This window comes from Meles meles, chromosome 9 (genome assembly GCF_922984935.1).
Source record: "Meles meles chromosome 9, mMelMel3.1 paternal haplotype, whole genome shotgun sequence".
NCBI classification, from domain to species: Eukaryota; Metazoa; Chordata; class Mammalia; order Carnivora; family Mustelidae; genus Meles; species Meles meles.
Window position 1 is genome coordinate 69,739,385 of NC_060074.1, and position 13,708 is coordinate 69,753,092.

Genomic DNA, 13,708 nt, shown 5'->3' on the forward strand with positions numbered 1-13,708 from the left:
AGAATAGCTAATGGAAAATAGGAGGAAAACATCTCCAAGGACTTCTTATGCATTTACCAGAGAAAAGGAACTGTTTCCAGGGATCTCCCAGGCCCCAGTGTAAGGGGGACCCCCACAGGTCACTCTTCACCAAAGCTTATTTGCCACAGTCCACGTTTTTTAGTCAGTAGACTGGATGATAGTGGCCACGATGACTCTAAGGGGGGCACTGAAGGAAGTGAGCATTAAGAATAAAAGTGTCTTTCCCCTCTGGGTGACACTAGAGAGGTCCTGAAAGCCCCTCCAGAATCCTTTACCCTCAAAACTCCTTGAAGCATTCAGCATGGAGCACTTCTCTGTCCTGAAAGTCTGATCTATTTTTGCCTTCTTATTCGTAGACTCCCTTGCCAGAGCAGGAAGGCCCAACTGTTGGGACAGTGGGAACTTTTGAACTGATGAGCTCCAAAGATTTAGCATACCAGATGACCATTTATGATTGGGAACTCTTCAACTGTGTGCACGAGGTAAGTGCTTGCTGGAGAGCGAGAGGAGGTACCGTTGCGATTCTGGACGAATCGCAAGAATTTACGAATCTGGGCTGCCAGGCGGCCCAGCTGCAGACATGGATGTGTGCAGCAAGATGGAAACCACGCGATCGTTTATGGAAATACCGAGCTTATTAATAAAGCCTGTTAAAAGTCTTTGCGTCTTCAAGAAAAATCGTAATGATTTAGAGTAGCCTTCCTGCGCCAACAGCCCCTCGTTGATGGTTCTATATTTAAGAAGCCCACTGAAGCCCCCTCGCCCTGTAGTAGAGCTTGAATCCTGGCCAGTGACTGGACTCACATTTGCTGACCCCCGTCAACTTGTCGTGACAAATAAAGAAGCCTCATTGGTGTTTTGATTGAGGAACAAAGAAATGAAATTGTTTTCTTTTCTTTTCTAGCTGGAGCTAATCTATCACACATTTGGAAGGCATAATTTTAAAAAGACCACAGCAAACTTGGATTTGTTCCTGAGGAGATTTAATGAAATTCAGTTTTGGGTTGTCACTGAGATTTGCCTTTGTTCCCAGCCCAGCAAGCGCGTTCAGCTCTTAAAAAAATTTATTAAGATAGCAGCCCAGTAAGTATCATTAGCTTAGGAAGAAAAAAAATGTTTGAGCTGCATTTTCATTTTGTCCTATTAGGGCTACATCTTTCAAAAAAAAAAAAAAAAGCAAGATATAGGATCTCCTTAGAAACAAGGAACAATGGTTGGGGCTTTAGAATAACTGATCTCTGGTAAAATGTTAATTTCATCTGACTTTTGTAATACTGGCCATCAGTATATAAATAAATTAACACCTCACAACATGGATACCAGAGTCAGAATCGTGAACTCTTTGCTTTGAACTGCCCTGGCTTTGTGCCTCCTCCAGTTTAAAGAGTCCTTCAGCAAAGTTCTGTCGTAGAAAACTTGTGTTGACGACGCCTTTCGAGTCGATGTCCCGCAGGACACCTTCTCACCAGTAGAGGGCAGTGGAAACATGCAGGTACATGAGCGCGTAAAACAGCCAGAATGAAATCAGTAAAATGCATAAAGGCGAGCTAACCTGGAACATGAAAATCATCTCCATCGACATCAGAAAAAGCAAGCACCTTATAAATATTCTATTTAATAGCAGTTCATGGGAAACAATTTATTTACTGCAGGGGCCGGTTAGATTTCTCCCTGACATGAATTTAATCTTCTCCTGCTATTTAGATATGCCTGACAACCTCTGTTTACTTCCATGTTTTTGGTATCACCACCATGCTAAAAATAAAATGCTAAATGTGGCCCATGGCTGGGAGACTTCTTTCTAAATGCAGGGAGCTCTCACATAGGAAGGTGGGGAGCACAAGTAACCCCAGCTAGCAATTTTCTTGGGTCAAACAGTTTAGATCCCATACAGAGTCTGATCTCCAGAACTAAACAAAGAAGTAAATGCTGCCTGACATTTCATTTGTATTAGCTTGCCAAATGCTTCAAATTATTTTGCCAAAAATTTGAGGGTTCAACAGGATATCTAAATCCTCAGATTCAAAGGCTGATATCTCTTAATTTGGAAAAGCTGCCTTTTTGAAGAAAGATTTAGTAAGATGTTGCTTACAAATTTCTGGATCAAAGGATAGCCACTTTGCAGAGGAGACTGAACAACCTTGTTGCAAGGGACAGGTGCCTTCCCGTACTTGCAAGGAGAGGATTACAGAAACTGTGACGATATGTGCTTTCCCGCTATGAAGAGCACATTCTCCCTTCACCTTAGCCTGGCAGTGCTAAATGCAACAAGGAGAAGAGAATGGCAAACTGCACACCAGTGTGGGAGATCAGCAAACCTTCGGGGGCCTGTTCCTGTTAGCTGACAGTGGCAACATAAAGAGAGGCTTTCGATAACCTAGAAATTCTTTTTTCATGTTTTTGCCTTTTTTATCTTTCTTCCTTCTGATTATGGGAATGAGTAGGCAGCTTTGGACTTTGGTATAAATTGGCTTATGTTATTTAACCTTTACTAAGCTAGTGCTGTCCCACAGTGGAGCTGTGAGCACGGCCCTGCTGGAGAAGACTGTAGACTGCCCTAGACCAAGGTCTACAAGAATGAGACTTAGAGAACTTCAGCAAATTCCGTGTAAGCTCTTTGACCTGCCCGGAGCTTTATGAAGTTAGGGGTTCAAGTGCTATCATTTCCTTTCGCAGGGGAGACTGAGGCATGGGGACAGCTTTTGACTTACCTAAGGTGATGAAGTTAGTTGGGAACAGTGAACAGAGCGGTGACCAGAAAGGCAAGTCTATTCCTGCATGTGCTTTCAAGAGCACATGGCTAGGACAAAGGCAAACACATGTATATAATTATTCTCCCTGCCTTCAGCCCGGTGGAGGGGGGAGGGGGGTGGAGTCTCTGAAACTGCTTTCAGCCCCTGACCTGAGAGCCACTGCCCCCGCACAGCAAAGGCTTTGCTTACTTTTCCACCAGTGGGATAACACACCTGATAGCTTCTCTGAAAACGATTTTCCTCTTTCCACGCAGACCGTTTAAGAACCACTCATTGCTTCCCCTACAAAGAGAACGCAGGCAGCAAAAGCAACAATTTAATTAGCCTTTCACAAAAATGTTCATCCAAACAGGATTTAATTATGATCCAGCTGACTTAGATAACATATTGATTTGGGGTAAAGGATTTGCACTTGTTTCAAAATTAATTCTTTCTCTTTTTGAGGAACTGGTATGAAGGAGCTGGGGAATTCCCTTCTTTCTTCTCCTCTTTTTTTTTTTTTAAAGTTAAACTTGGGCTTAATATTGCCATTCTAATAAGAATCTTTGATCTTGCTCCACAATAGTCTTATTCCCAAATATGTATTCATAAAGGCTCACAGTTGCCAAAGTGCATAAAGGGATCAGCCTCGTTAACATCAGTAAAACAGAAAATAAGGTTACTTTTTGGTCAATTGTTTGGGTTCTTTGTCAGCTTCATAGGGATCATGACTTGTAAGCTGATATTTCTCAACAAATTAGAAGGTTTTGCGTGGCAGGTAGAAATTTCCACAGCGGCAGCAATTTGACTTCCTCGTTCCTTTCTCAGGGAAGGAGGTCTCAGGCTCAAAGTCCGAAAGTCTTCAAGGATATTTTGCTTCCCTCTTACCTCATGAGATGTTTCCTTCCAGGTCCAACAAGGCTTTTAGGAAGCTCTGAGATCATCCTAAGGATCCCTAGGGAAGGGGTCTTTAAATTCCTTCTCAAAACCTGAACCTGGATGGCCGGAACCATCCCCTTTCTAAAATTACCGTAGGAAGCCAGATAGCTGAACATGGTCACCCGAGTGGAACTTACTCAGTGCATTAAATCTATCATTGCCTGTTCTCCTAATGAGTCCTGACGATTATTAATGACTATCAGAAAATAGAACTCTAATTTTTTTTTAATCGCACTCAAAAGTGTCATTTTACTCAGCCATGTGCCTCTTGTGTTTCAGCTGTAAGGAGTACAAAAATCTGAATTCCTTTTTTGCCATCGTCATGGGACTAAGTAATGTTGCTGTGAGCCGCTTGGCACTCACGTGGGAGGTAAGCCTCAGCTGACATCCAGCTGTGACTTTTGCCTTAAGAATAAAAACACAGGCTCACCAGTGAGCTTTTTAAACAGAAATATCATTCACACTGGTATAACAATGGAAAAGGTGGGACACTTTGAGGGAAGTGACCTGTCTCCTTTTTCCAGTTGCCTGAGAGTGTGAATTTCAAAAGGTATTGTCCTTTCGTGGAGAGGAGGGGGAAATGCGAGGGTCTCAGCTTCTTGGTCTGTGCAAGGTAAATAATAATACGTCTAGTTCCTGAGTAGAACATGAATCAACAACATTGCTGGGATGATTTCAAAGGTTTTGCTCATGGATTCTGTTGTTTTCCGGAATGTCTGCTTATTGCCTTATCTATAATTAAGAGAGGACAGAAGATCCATTTTTATCCAAGTAGTCATTTTGCTCCGGGGAAAATTAGCCAGAAGGCCAACTGTTTGGCCCTGCTGAGTACTAAGTATCTCTTAACCGCCTGGCCGACCTCTCTGTGTATGCAGGCACAACAGCTGGCTAATATTCAGGTTGCGGCGAAAGTTCCACAGGTGTGTTGTGAACCTCTGGAGGAAATACCATTAGTGGTTTGCTGACAGTTGGGTATTGGTGCCAAACATCTTCATTTTTCATCAGCCAAATTACTCAAAATGTGCCCGACCCCTTACGTGTGGAATATAGTTGAAGAAATACTAATCTCTCATAGAACATACACACAAAAATAGACTCTTACTAAAAATAAAAAAGTATGTGTAAGTGGGACACAAAAAGAGGTCAAGGAGTAGATAACAGAGATTTCATCTGCAAGGGTGCTTTAAAGAGGCACCAAAGGCAGCTGTTTGCATCTCTAAATATTTTCCTTAAAACATTTCCTTCCCCATTTGCCTCTTGAAACTGTTTTCTTTCCCTGTCCCTCCTAAATGTTTCCATTGTTTATAGGACAGGTCCTCACAAGTTCCTCTGTCTTGGGTTTCTCTTAAAATTCCAGGCTGATGCAGCACATAGCAGCTCATCCCCTGAATATAGGAATGAGGGAATTGCTGAGGCCTGCGTGCCACGCAGCTGGTATCATCGTCCAGCGGGTAGATGGATGCACTTAGGGCTGCCACGAGATTGAGGCGAGGAAGCCACACAGCAGAATCCGCTGTCTTGAAGCCCAAAGCTCCTGGAATCTCTGGAAACCTAGGGTCCCTGTGCAGGCAGTCTGCCTTCTCCAGCCTGTTTCCAGCTTCTGATGCCTCCACAGAGTCCATAGGATTTGATGGGGAAGATCCTTTCCAGGGGTCCTGGGGAGCCCCAGAGCAGGTAGCACATAAAACAGCAGGCCACAGGGGCGCCTGGGTGGCTCAGTGGGTTAAGCTGCTGCCTTCGGCTCAGGTCATGATCTCAGGGTCCTGGGATCGAGTCCCGCATCGGGCTCTCTGCTCAGCAGGGAGCCTGCTTCTCCCTCTCTCTCTCTCTCTCTCTGCCTGCCTCTCTGCTTACTTGTGATCTCTCTCTGCCAAATAAATGAATAAAATCTTTAAAAAAAAAACAAAAAACAGCAGGCCACAGAATGAGGGGGGCACTCTCTGAGTCTCCTGTCTTGGTCTAAAGAGAAACACTAGAGGCTGCTCAGCGGGGGTGGGAGGGTGCGGGCTGCGGAAGGAGAGAGTGAATGGGCCAGTCCTCCTTTTTCATGGGGAAGGTGAAGGAGCACAGTGGTCTGCGAGCTACTGTTCTCATCCTTGCATGTTGCCGAAAGAGAAGATGAACGCAGGCTCACTTATAAGTCTCTGTTCTTTAAGGTGAAAGGTAATTACATCATCCTGTAGGAAGCACATTCATCTGTAAGCATTTCTGATTCGGGTTTCTCTACCTGAACTTGCCGAGAGCCTCCCGCACTGCCCATATGGCTCCGGTGGAGGGCAGGAGGGCCTGGACGTGAGCAGGGTGAGAGACGCAGCCTGACCTCCCAGGCACACGCGGGAAACTATCAGTGAGCCGAACAGAGAGAAAGTGAACCTCATGGCAAAGGGAATGGTTCAGCATGGGAGTGAAAGACCAATCAGACATCAAGCAAATGGGAATAAAATCCTGGAGTGCGAACACTGCGGGCAGGGTAGTTCCTCACTGTGGGGCTGTCCTGTGTAACCGAGGCTGCTCAGCGGCCTTCCCGGCCTCCGCCTGCTATGTCAGTATCTCCTCTCACTCTGCCAAACCCCAGTTGCGACAATAAAAAAAATGTCTGCAGACATCACCAAATGTCCCCCAGTGGATGTCGGTGAGGGGTGCAAACCTGACCCCAGTTGAGAACCATCACTCTGGAAGCACAGGGTGTACATAGATTGTAGTGTTAAGACCCACAAAATTTGTATTACCGTATGCCATCCGGTCTTTGACCCAAAAGTCAGCTAAGTAAAGGAAGAAGGGTAGAGCAACAGATCTAACCCGAAACATAATCCACTTGTAATTTTTCTAGTCTATGTCCATGGCAAGTTACCACCTAAAGAGGTGATTTGGATACCACGTGTGGAATGAGATCCTTACATCCCTTGATGCCCATCCCGACTCTCATCCCGGTGGACATTCCCTCTGAGCGAGCTATCAGCTTCTCCCCAAACCTAACTCGAAAAGAGATATTAGGAAAATAGGCCTGGAAGGTATGTGGGAGACTACTAGTCCTAGAAGCAAAATAAGATTTTTTTACAGATGCTTGAATGGGAATAGGACAAACGCATTCAGACATGAGAGAGAAAGAAGGGAGAGGAGCTCTTTTGTGAGTGCAGAGGCCTCACTGGTCAATCCGTTGTTGCCAGTAGACTTCCATGTGGGAAGCAGAGCTGAGCGGGGAACCTCCAAGCCCTAGGACTCACTCAGGGGTTCCGTGGTCTCTGGAGCAAGGTAGCTGCTCTACCTTGGTGTGTCCTATCAGAAGAGAATAGTTTAAGGTCTCGAAGATCCCAGGACCCAAGCAAAGAGAGAACCAATAGACAGAAAGATGGCTTGATAATGGCCAACGGGCTATGTGGGTACAGCCAGCGGCGCTGAACCAGGAACCACGGCGGGAGAGCCATCCATGCTCCTATGACAGCAGGGCAGAGAAGTCTCGTGAGGAGACGCTCGCGTGGAAAAGCGTAGCACGTGTGAGAGAGGCATAGAAAGGAGACAGGCGCTGTGAGTTCCAAGTCTGACCGTCATCTGCTGTGCAACTTTGGGCATGTCGCTTAAACTGTGAGACCAAATTTCTTCCATCTAGGAAACATGGGTTTAATCTATTCAAATAAATGTTTATGGAGTACTGACTACATCCCTGACACTCGTCCAGGCACTGGGGTTATAGCAACAAACACAACTGACGAAAATTTCTGTTCTCATGTAGTTGACATTGTAAGGGAAGAGGAGGATTGAATGGTAGTTTCTAAAACTTAATCCTACTGTTCTCTGGCCTAAACTCCTCATTATGGGAATCAAAGAGTTGAAAAGGTAGGAGAAGGTAATCCCAAATCACTTGTGGTCTGAGAATGCAGTCCTCTGTATGAATAATTAGAAAACATCATAAAAACACAAAGACCAAAGCATCTGCCATTACTTTTGTTTCAATGAGGTTAAGAGTGTTAAAAGGTAAGTTCTTTATGTTCCAGATGATGTCCAAACGATAAGCCAGATTCGAGTTTAGACTTTTTTAGAGATGTTTGATTAAGAGCCGGAGGAATACATTTCCCCTAGAAATGGTAACACATGATACATATCTAGATATCGAATCTGACATATGAGTGTGGCGTTTTCGTGTCATTAACAGAAACTGCCAAGCAAGTTCAAGAAGTTCTATGCGGAGTTTGAAAGTTTCATGGTAAGTGACAGCGGCTCCTCGATTCTGTTCACTGTCTGCGTTAATCCAGTTTCTGATTAGCTGAATTGAAGTTCTCATTTCAGAAATTTTACCTGTCCTTGTATGACTTTAAGAAGTTTATGATCCCGTTTTAGTGCTGCTAAAACAAGCATGTCTGACTAATGAATAGTACCCGCAGGAGTCAGCTTAAAGAGGACTTATGTCCCACATAAGGTCAATTTGTGTAACTAAGAAAAGCAGTGTAATAGGATCCTTTCCACCTAGAAAAGGTGGGCTCTGGGTTGGAAGCTGCATTTTCCTTGCCTTGCCAAAATTATTGTTCCCCATTGGCTGGGAGGTGTTCACAGACAGAAAAGGAGTGGGAGCTGGTAGGAGTGATGGGATGGTTTCACGGAGGGCACAGGGGGCTGGCGGGGAAAGAACTCAGAGAAGCTGATAAAGGAAGGAGGCAGTGCTGGGGGGGGGGGGGGCGGTCCCAGGAAGGGTCCTAGGAAGGAGGGTGTGCTCCCAGAGAGGGGCTCCCAGGAAGGAGGCGGTTCTTGGGGGGATCCTAGGCTGGAGGCAGTGCTTGTTGGGGAGGCGGGGTGTCCCAGGAAGGAGGCGGTGCTTTGGTGAGAGTAGGTGGGTCCCAGGAAGGAGGCTGTGCTTCAGGAGGGGGGTGGTCCCGGGAAGGAGGTGGTGCTTTGGTGCGGGGTGGGCGTGTCCCAGAATGGAGGCAATGCTTTGGGAGGGGGCATGTGGTGGAGGGGGGTTTATTTTACATATGTTGTGTTTGCTCACAAAAGGACTCTCCCCTCAATCCCTGCAGGCAAATCTCCCTCTCAGGAAAAAAAAAAAAAAAAAAAAAAGGAAATAATTTTCATGTCAGAAGGGAAATTGTTTTAAAACAAAAATCAATTTAACTACATCTACGTTTCTTTTATAGCTACAGCTTCGTTGAAAACTATCTGATTGGGGCAAAACAAATCTAGGTGTGTTAGAAGTTAGAAGGGCTGGCATATGTGGCATTAGTCATTAACCAGCATCTCTCTGTTTCTCCTAAGGATCCGTCTAGAAACCACAGGGCCTACAGGCTGACTGTAGCTAAGCTGGAGCCCCCTCTCATCCCCTTCATGCCTTTGCTCATTAAAGGTAATTCTAGGGAAACACACAGGTCAAACCAGGGAGGGGTATGTGGGGAAGAACATGGACAAGAACCTGCTCATGGACAAGAACCTGATCAGACTGAGCTCTTTGGAAAGAATGGTCCCATCCTTCCCCCTTCATCACCTCATCTCCCCCTTGACTTTTTGGAAAGGCTTTCGAAGATCATTGGAGGAGCAGGGATCTAAGATTTGGGAAGGCTTGATAGTGAAACCGTGGGTTAGTTTGGAAATTTTAACTAATCTCAGGTAAAGTGCTTTCAAAAGTTAAACACCTAACATAAAAGGAACTACTATCAGCTTTTTCCAACTGCAGTGTTATGCAAATCTTCCAGCATAATCTAATGGTGCTATTGTGGTTTCTTGGTATGACATATTTCTGTTAGTGATTAGAATGTGACTTTTATTTTTGTGCAGATATGACATTTACTCATGAGGGGAACAAGACGTTCATTGACAATCTAGTAAACTTTGAAAAAATGGTACGTACAGTATTATAACCTTATCCGCAATGTTTTATTTTTTTTTACATCAAATCTGCATTTGCCCTAATGAAGGAAATAATTTCCATATATGCTGCCGTGTTAAAAAGGTAGTTACACATAAAGGAGTTTTGAAAGATTTGGTTCCAATTGGCTGCCTATTTTAGTCTGTCAGGTCTCTTTTGTCAAACTGAATGGCGTGTGTGCTGCAGCTCCCAGCAGCCACTAGCTTCTATGCCACGTGCTTGGTCCTGGGCTGCCTGTTGCTAAAATGCACGAATGTTCCAGAGTGACTTCCATGTTGTTGTTTTGTTGTAAGTTTCCTAGAGCTAGACTTCCCCAGGATGCGTTTGAGTTGTTTATCTGCTGAGCATAAATAAATAAAATTTTGCCCAAGTTCAGAGAAGGAACTTGAGAATCTTCATAACAAAAACCACTTAAAAAAAAAAAAACAGATGTGGAACTGGCGTATATCTTCCGTAGTCTGCAGCTTGCTCAGCCAGAAAAAGCCGTCATCTGGCAAGAGTTGCCTTGCCGTTCGTTTTCTTATCTTCTGTGAGGCAATAAAGCAGGTCATGCCAAAACCTATCTTTAGCTACATAGTGCATGTTCATGGAATGCTCCATTGTCTTCTAAATCCTCTGGCTGCGACCTGGATGGCTGGGGTGTTACAGTGTGATCTCTGCATCAGTAAGCACCTGCCCAGGGTTACACTTTGCAGTGGGGAGTATGGCTCTGCAGGAAAAGCTCAAGCCTGGAGAGTTCGGGAGACAGGATGCTCAGTTCTCAGCTTCGTTCCTTTGTAGCAATCTCTTAACTTCTCTGTGGGTCTGTTTACCCAACAGCAGATGGGGGTCCTGCCTGCTCCTTCTGTGTCTGGAGATCGTTGATGGGTCCAGATTCCTTTAAGCCATATATAGTGCTACAGAAGTCTCCTCAGAAAATGGTTCTTCTAGTTTCTTGAAACTCAGCTGGTATACTTGCTCCAGGAGAGCTGGAAACATCCGGCAGTGATCTGTAAGGATCATACCATCCAGCTTTGGGAATGAGCTTAATGCAAGCCCAGCCTGTGAAGAAGTCCAACAATTGTCAGGGAATTGAATTTCCATGCCTTAAGCTTGTTAGGAAAGAACATAAGAGTCTACACTCCTCAAAGACGCCCTGTGCTAGAGGGCAAATATTTCCTCAGCAGTGTCTCCCTCCAAGGGCAGAGTATGAGCATCTCTGTCAGTTTAATAAATCTTTGATCAAAGTAAAAAAAACATTCTTTGCTCACTTATTAGTATGGAGAATTAAACATATTTCCCTGATGTTTCAAAATTGGTTTTCCAGAAATGAAAGATTTAGCGAATAGGTAAAGAACCTTCCAGATCACATATACAGAAATGCAGACTAAGAGATAGCTAAAAAACTATTTGACTATAAAATACACATGTGCACAGAGGCATAGAAGGCAGAGTTTCCTAAAGAGTTGACTGAGCTTTAGAACTTTTGATCATGAAAATGAACAGAACAGGACAATCAAGAATAGCAAAAATATCTGTCAAGGAGAATGAAAGTTGTTTTCTTCTGGACCCTTAGATCTTGGTGTCTCTTCCATAACCTTCAAGGAACAGTCTTATCTGATGGCTGATGAGATAATGTTGAGAGTTCCCCTCTCCCATTTCTCCTCTCCATGCCCACAGTAGTGGGCTCTTACACGCCTTGCAGTGAGGAGACACCCTTCACACCCTGCTCCTCACACCGGTCTCTCAGAGATAGTCCACTTTAACTTAAAAGCACCTGAACCCCCCAGCTAGCAGTTGGGCTGTGATAGCAGGAACCTGAATTAACAATGGCTTATGCAAGTGAAGTGTGTTTCTTTCTCTTGTGAATGTCTGAGCGAGTGTGGTGGCTCATGAAGGGGTCAAGGTTCCAGGCTTCTCCTCTTGCCATTTCTCCATCCACACTGTCCAAGATGGCAGACCACCACCACGCCATATCAGGTGGAGGGAAGGGGAGACAGAGAAGGTGAAGACATGCTTCTTCCCTGTAAGGATGTGACCCGGAGTGGCACTCATCATTTGGTTCACTTTTGACTGGCTGGAAACTTACTTAATCACATGAAAGGAAAGTTGGAATATGAGGCCCTTATTTGGGGTATCCATGTACCCACTAAAAATTAGGGGGTTCGGCTACTATGAAAGAGAAGGGTGAAAGGATATACCGAAAGAGAACTGTTAGTGTTCCACTCTAGCAGCTATAAACTTTACTTCATGTGGTAAGTCACACCATGAGAAAGTTTAATTTTACAATTGCCTTTTGTGAGTTTGATGTTACTGGAAAATGACATGGAATTTCAAAACGACTTGATTATATTTTTTAAACCTGGCTTTGACCAACCTGGCACTTATCAGCTTTCTAACCTTCTCTCCCTGTGAACAAGCCCACCTTCTGCCCCCAGATTGCCACCACTGCCACTTATAACTCCCACTAGTGGCTGCTGTTGTCCCCGTGTGTCTTGGGGAAGGAGACATCTCTCTTTTCAGGTTGGTGTCCATGCCATTTCCCAACCATTCATTGCAAGGCCAAGGTGGTGAGCAGAGCTGGCAGCCTTTATGGGGCTGGGAGGCGGTCTCCCTGGAGGGAGACCCTGCCAGGGGCAGAAATCACCAGGGTAGCCAGAAACACAGATGCCTGTTCTTGGTGGCAACATTGCACAGACACAGCGAACTACTGTGCCAGCCCTAAGGATTTTTATTTTGAACATTTTTACCCTTGAGGTATGAAATGAGGATTAGAGAATTTGTTGCATATTGGTTTTCAGGATTTATGAGTACGAACAAAAGAGAATTCACACTCTGATCCTTATGCAAAGAAAAAAAAAGCAGACATTCTTTCATTTGGGGGAAACATAAAGGAGTATTCAAAAAAATGTTTGAATAAAGCCCTTTGTAGCTTTCTATGGCATACATGAATATTTATAACATTTAGGAGGTAGACTAGCAATGGATTAGAGGATAATATGCTGGCTGGCTGCCACTATCCCAGGCTGCATAAAGCATGCTGATAGCCACGCTTGCTACTGTATTAGGAGGTTGGTTCTATTTCAGACATACCCATATTTAGGTGTATTTATTTATGAACATTATTTTAAGATAGTCATTTTATTTGGAATGAGAAGCATGGGGCAAAGCTTCTACACTTCTGGAAACATTAGCAGAAGCTAATTCATTGAGGAAAGAAATGCTTTGAATCCTTTTATTTCTGTGTCACTAATTATGGCATTACATAATTAGCAACGATATGTTTTCTATCACCAATAATATTATTACAAGATCCGTGGAGAAAGCACTAGGCTTATATCAAGCTATGGAAAAAAGAATCTCCAAGTAACAACTGAAATGTTCAAATACATCCAATTCTCAGAACTTTTCACACTACAGAAATCTACAAGAGGACCTTGAAAGTTTCTTTCTTTATCTAGACCTCACAAACTGGGCTAAATGCAATTTTCCAAAAGATATGTCTCATAGCAAAGCAATCTGTGTTGACTGTTCAGGCAAAGGATTTCACTAGGAAATATAAAGAAATCCAATAAATAATCCTTGGCCCTTAGGAGATTATATATAGTTAGGAAGGTAAAAGCATAAACATATGAAATATTAAAAGCAAAAAAAAAAATCTAAGAACTAATTCACAATAGTAATAAAAGAGATATCCAAAAGCAAAATGTCAGGAGAGGTAACTTCATGCAGCTATATCAGGAGGCAAACAAAACCATGTTAAATACAATAACATAATACAATCAAATCCAGACTTGTTACTCTGAGCACCATACAACCTCACCTCACTCTTCATCTCCTCTGTACTCAGTCCAAGTTGGCAAGACCAACCTTCTTTGTTTTTTTTTTTCCCCTGCCTCAGGGCCTTTGCACTAGCTGTTACCTTTGCCTGAAACTGTCTCCCTGCTAGTCTTCACCTGTCTGACTCTTTCTCATCACTTAGATCTCTGCTCATGTGTCCCCTCCCCCAAGTGGTCTTTCCTGACTACCCTTCAAACATTCTTCTCTCTCCCACACCCAGCATTCTCAGACAGATAACCTTGCCCAGGCAGCTGGTTTCATAATCTGAGGCAACCTTTACTTGCCTCTTCATTGTCTGTCTTCCCCCCTAGAATATAAGTGTCCTGGACCAGGTATTTATCTGTTT

General features: G+C 44.0%; 1 protein-coding gene across 5 annotated transcripts in view; it reads left to right on the top strand.

Annotated features, from left to right (window-relative positions):
- RAPGEF4 (Rap guanine nucleotide exchange factor 4) overlaps positions 1-13,708 on the top strand; it is a 291,500-nt gene that overhangs the window by 267,966 nt on the left and 9,826 nt on the right. For all 5 annotated transcript variants that reach the window (XM_046018583.1, XM_046018585.1, XM_046018584.1 and 2 more), the window contains 6 exons: positions 378-503; positions 926-1,104; positions 3,972-4,062; positions 7,843-7,893; positions 8,937-9,024; positions 9,453-9,517. In XM_046018583.1, the coding sequence (XP_045874539.1) occupies positions 378-503; positions 926-1,104; positions 3,972-4,062; positions 7,843-7,893; positions 8,937-9,024; positions 9,453-9,517 (600 nt within the window). The remainder of the gene's footprint in view (positions 1-377; positions 504-925; positions 1,105-3,971; positions 4,063-7,842; positions 7,894-8,936; positions 9,025-9,452; positions 9,518-13,708) is intronic.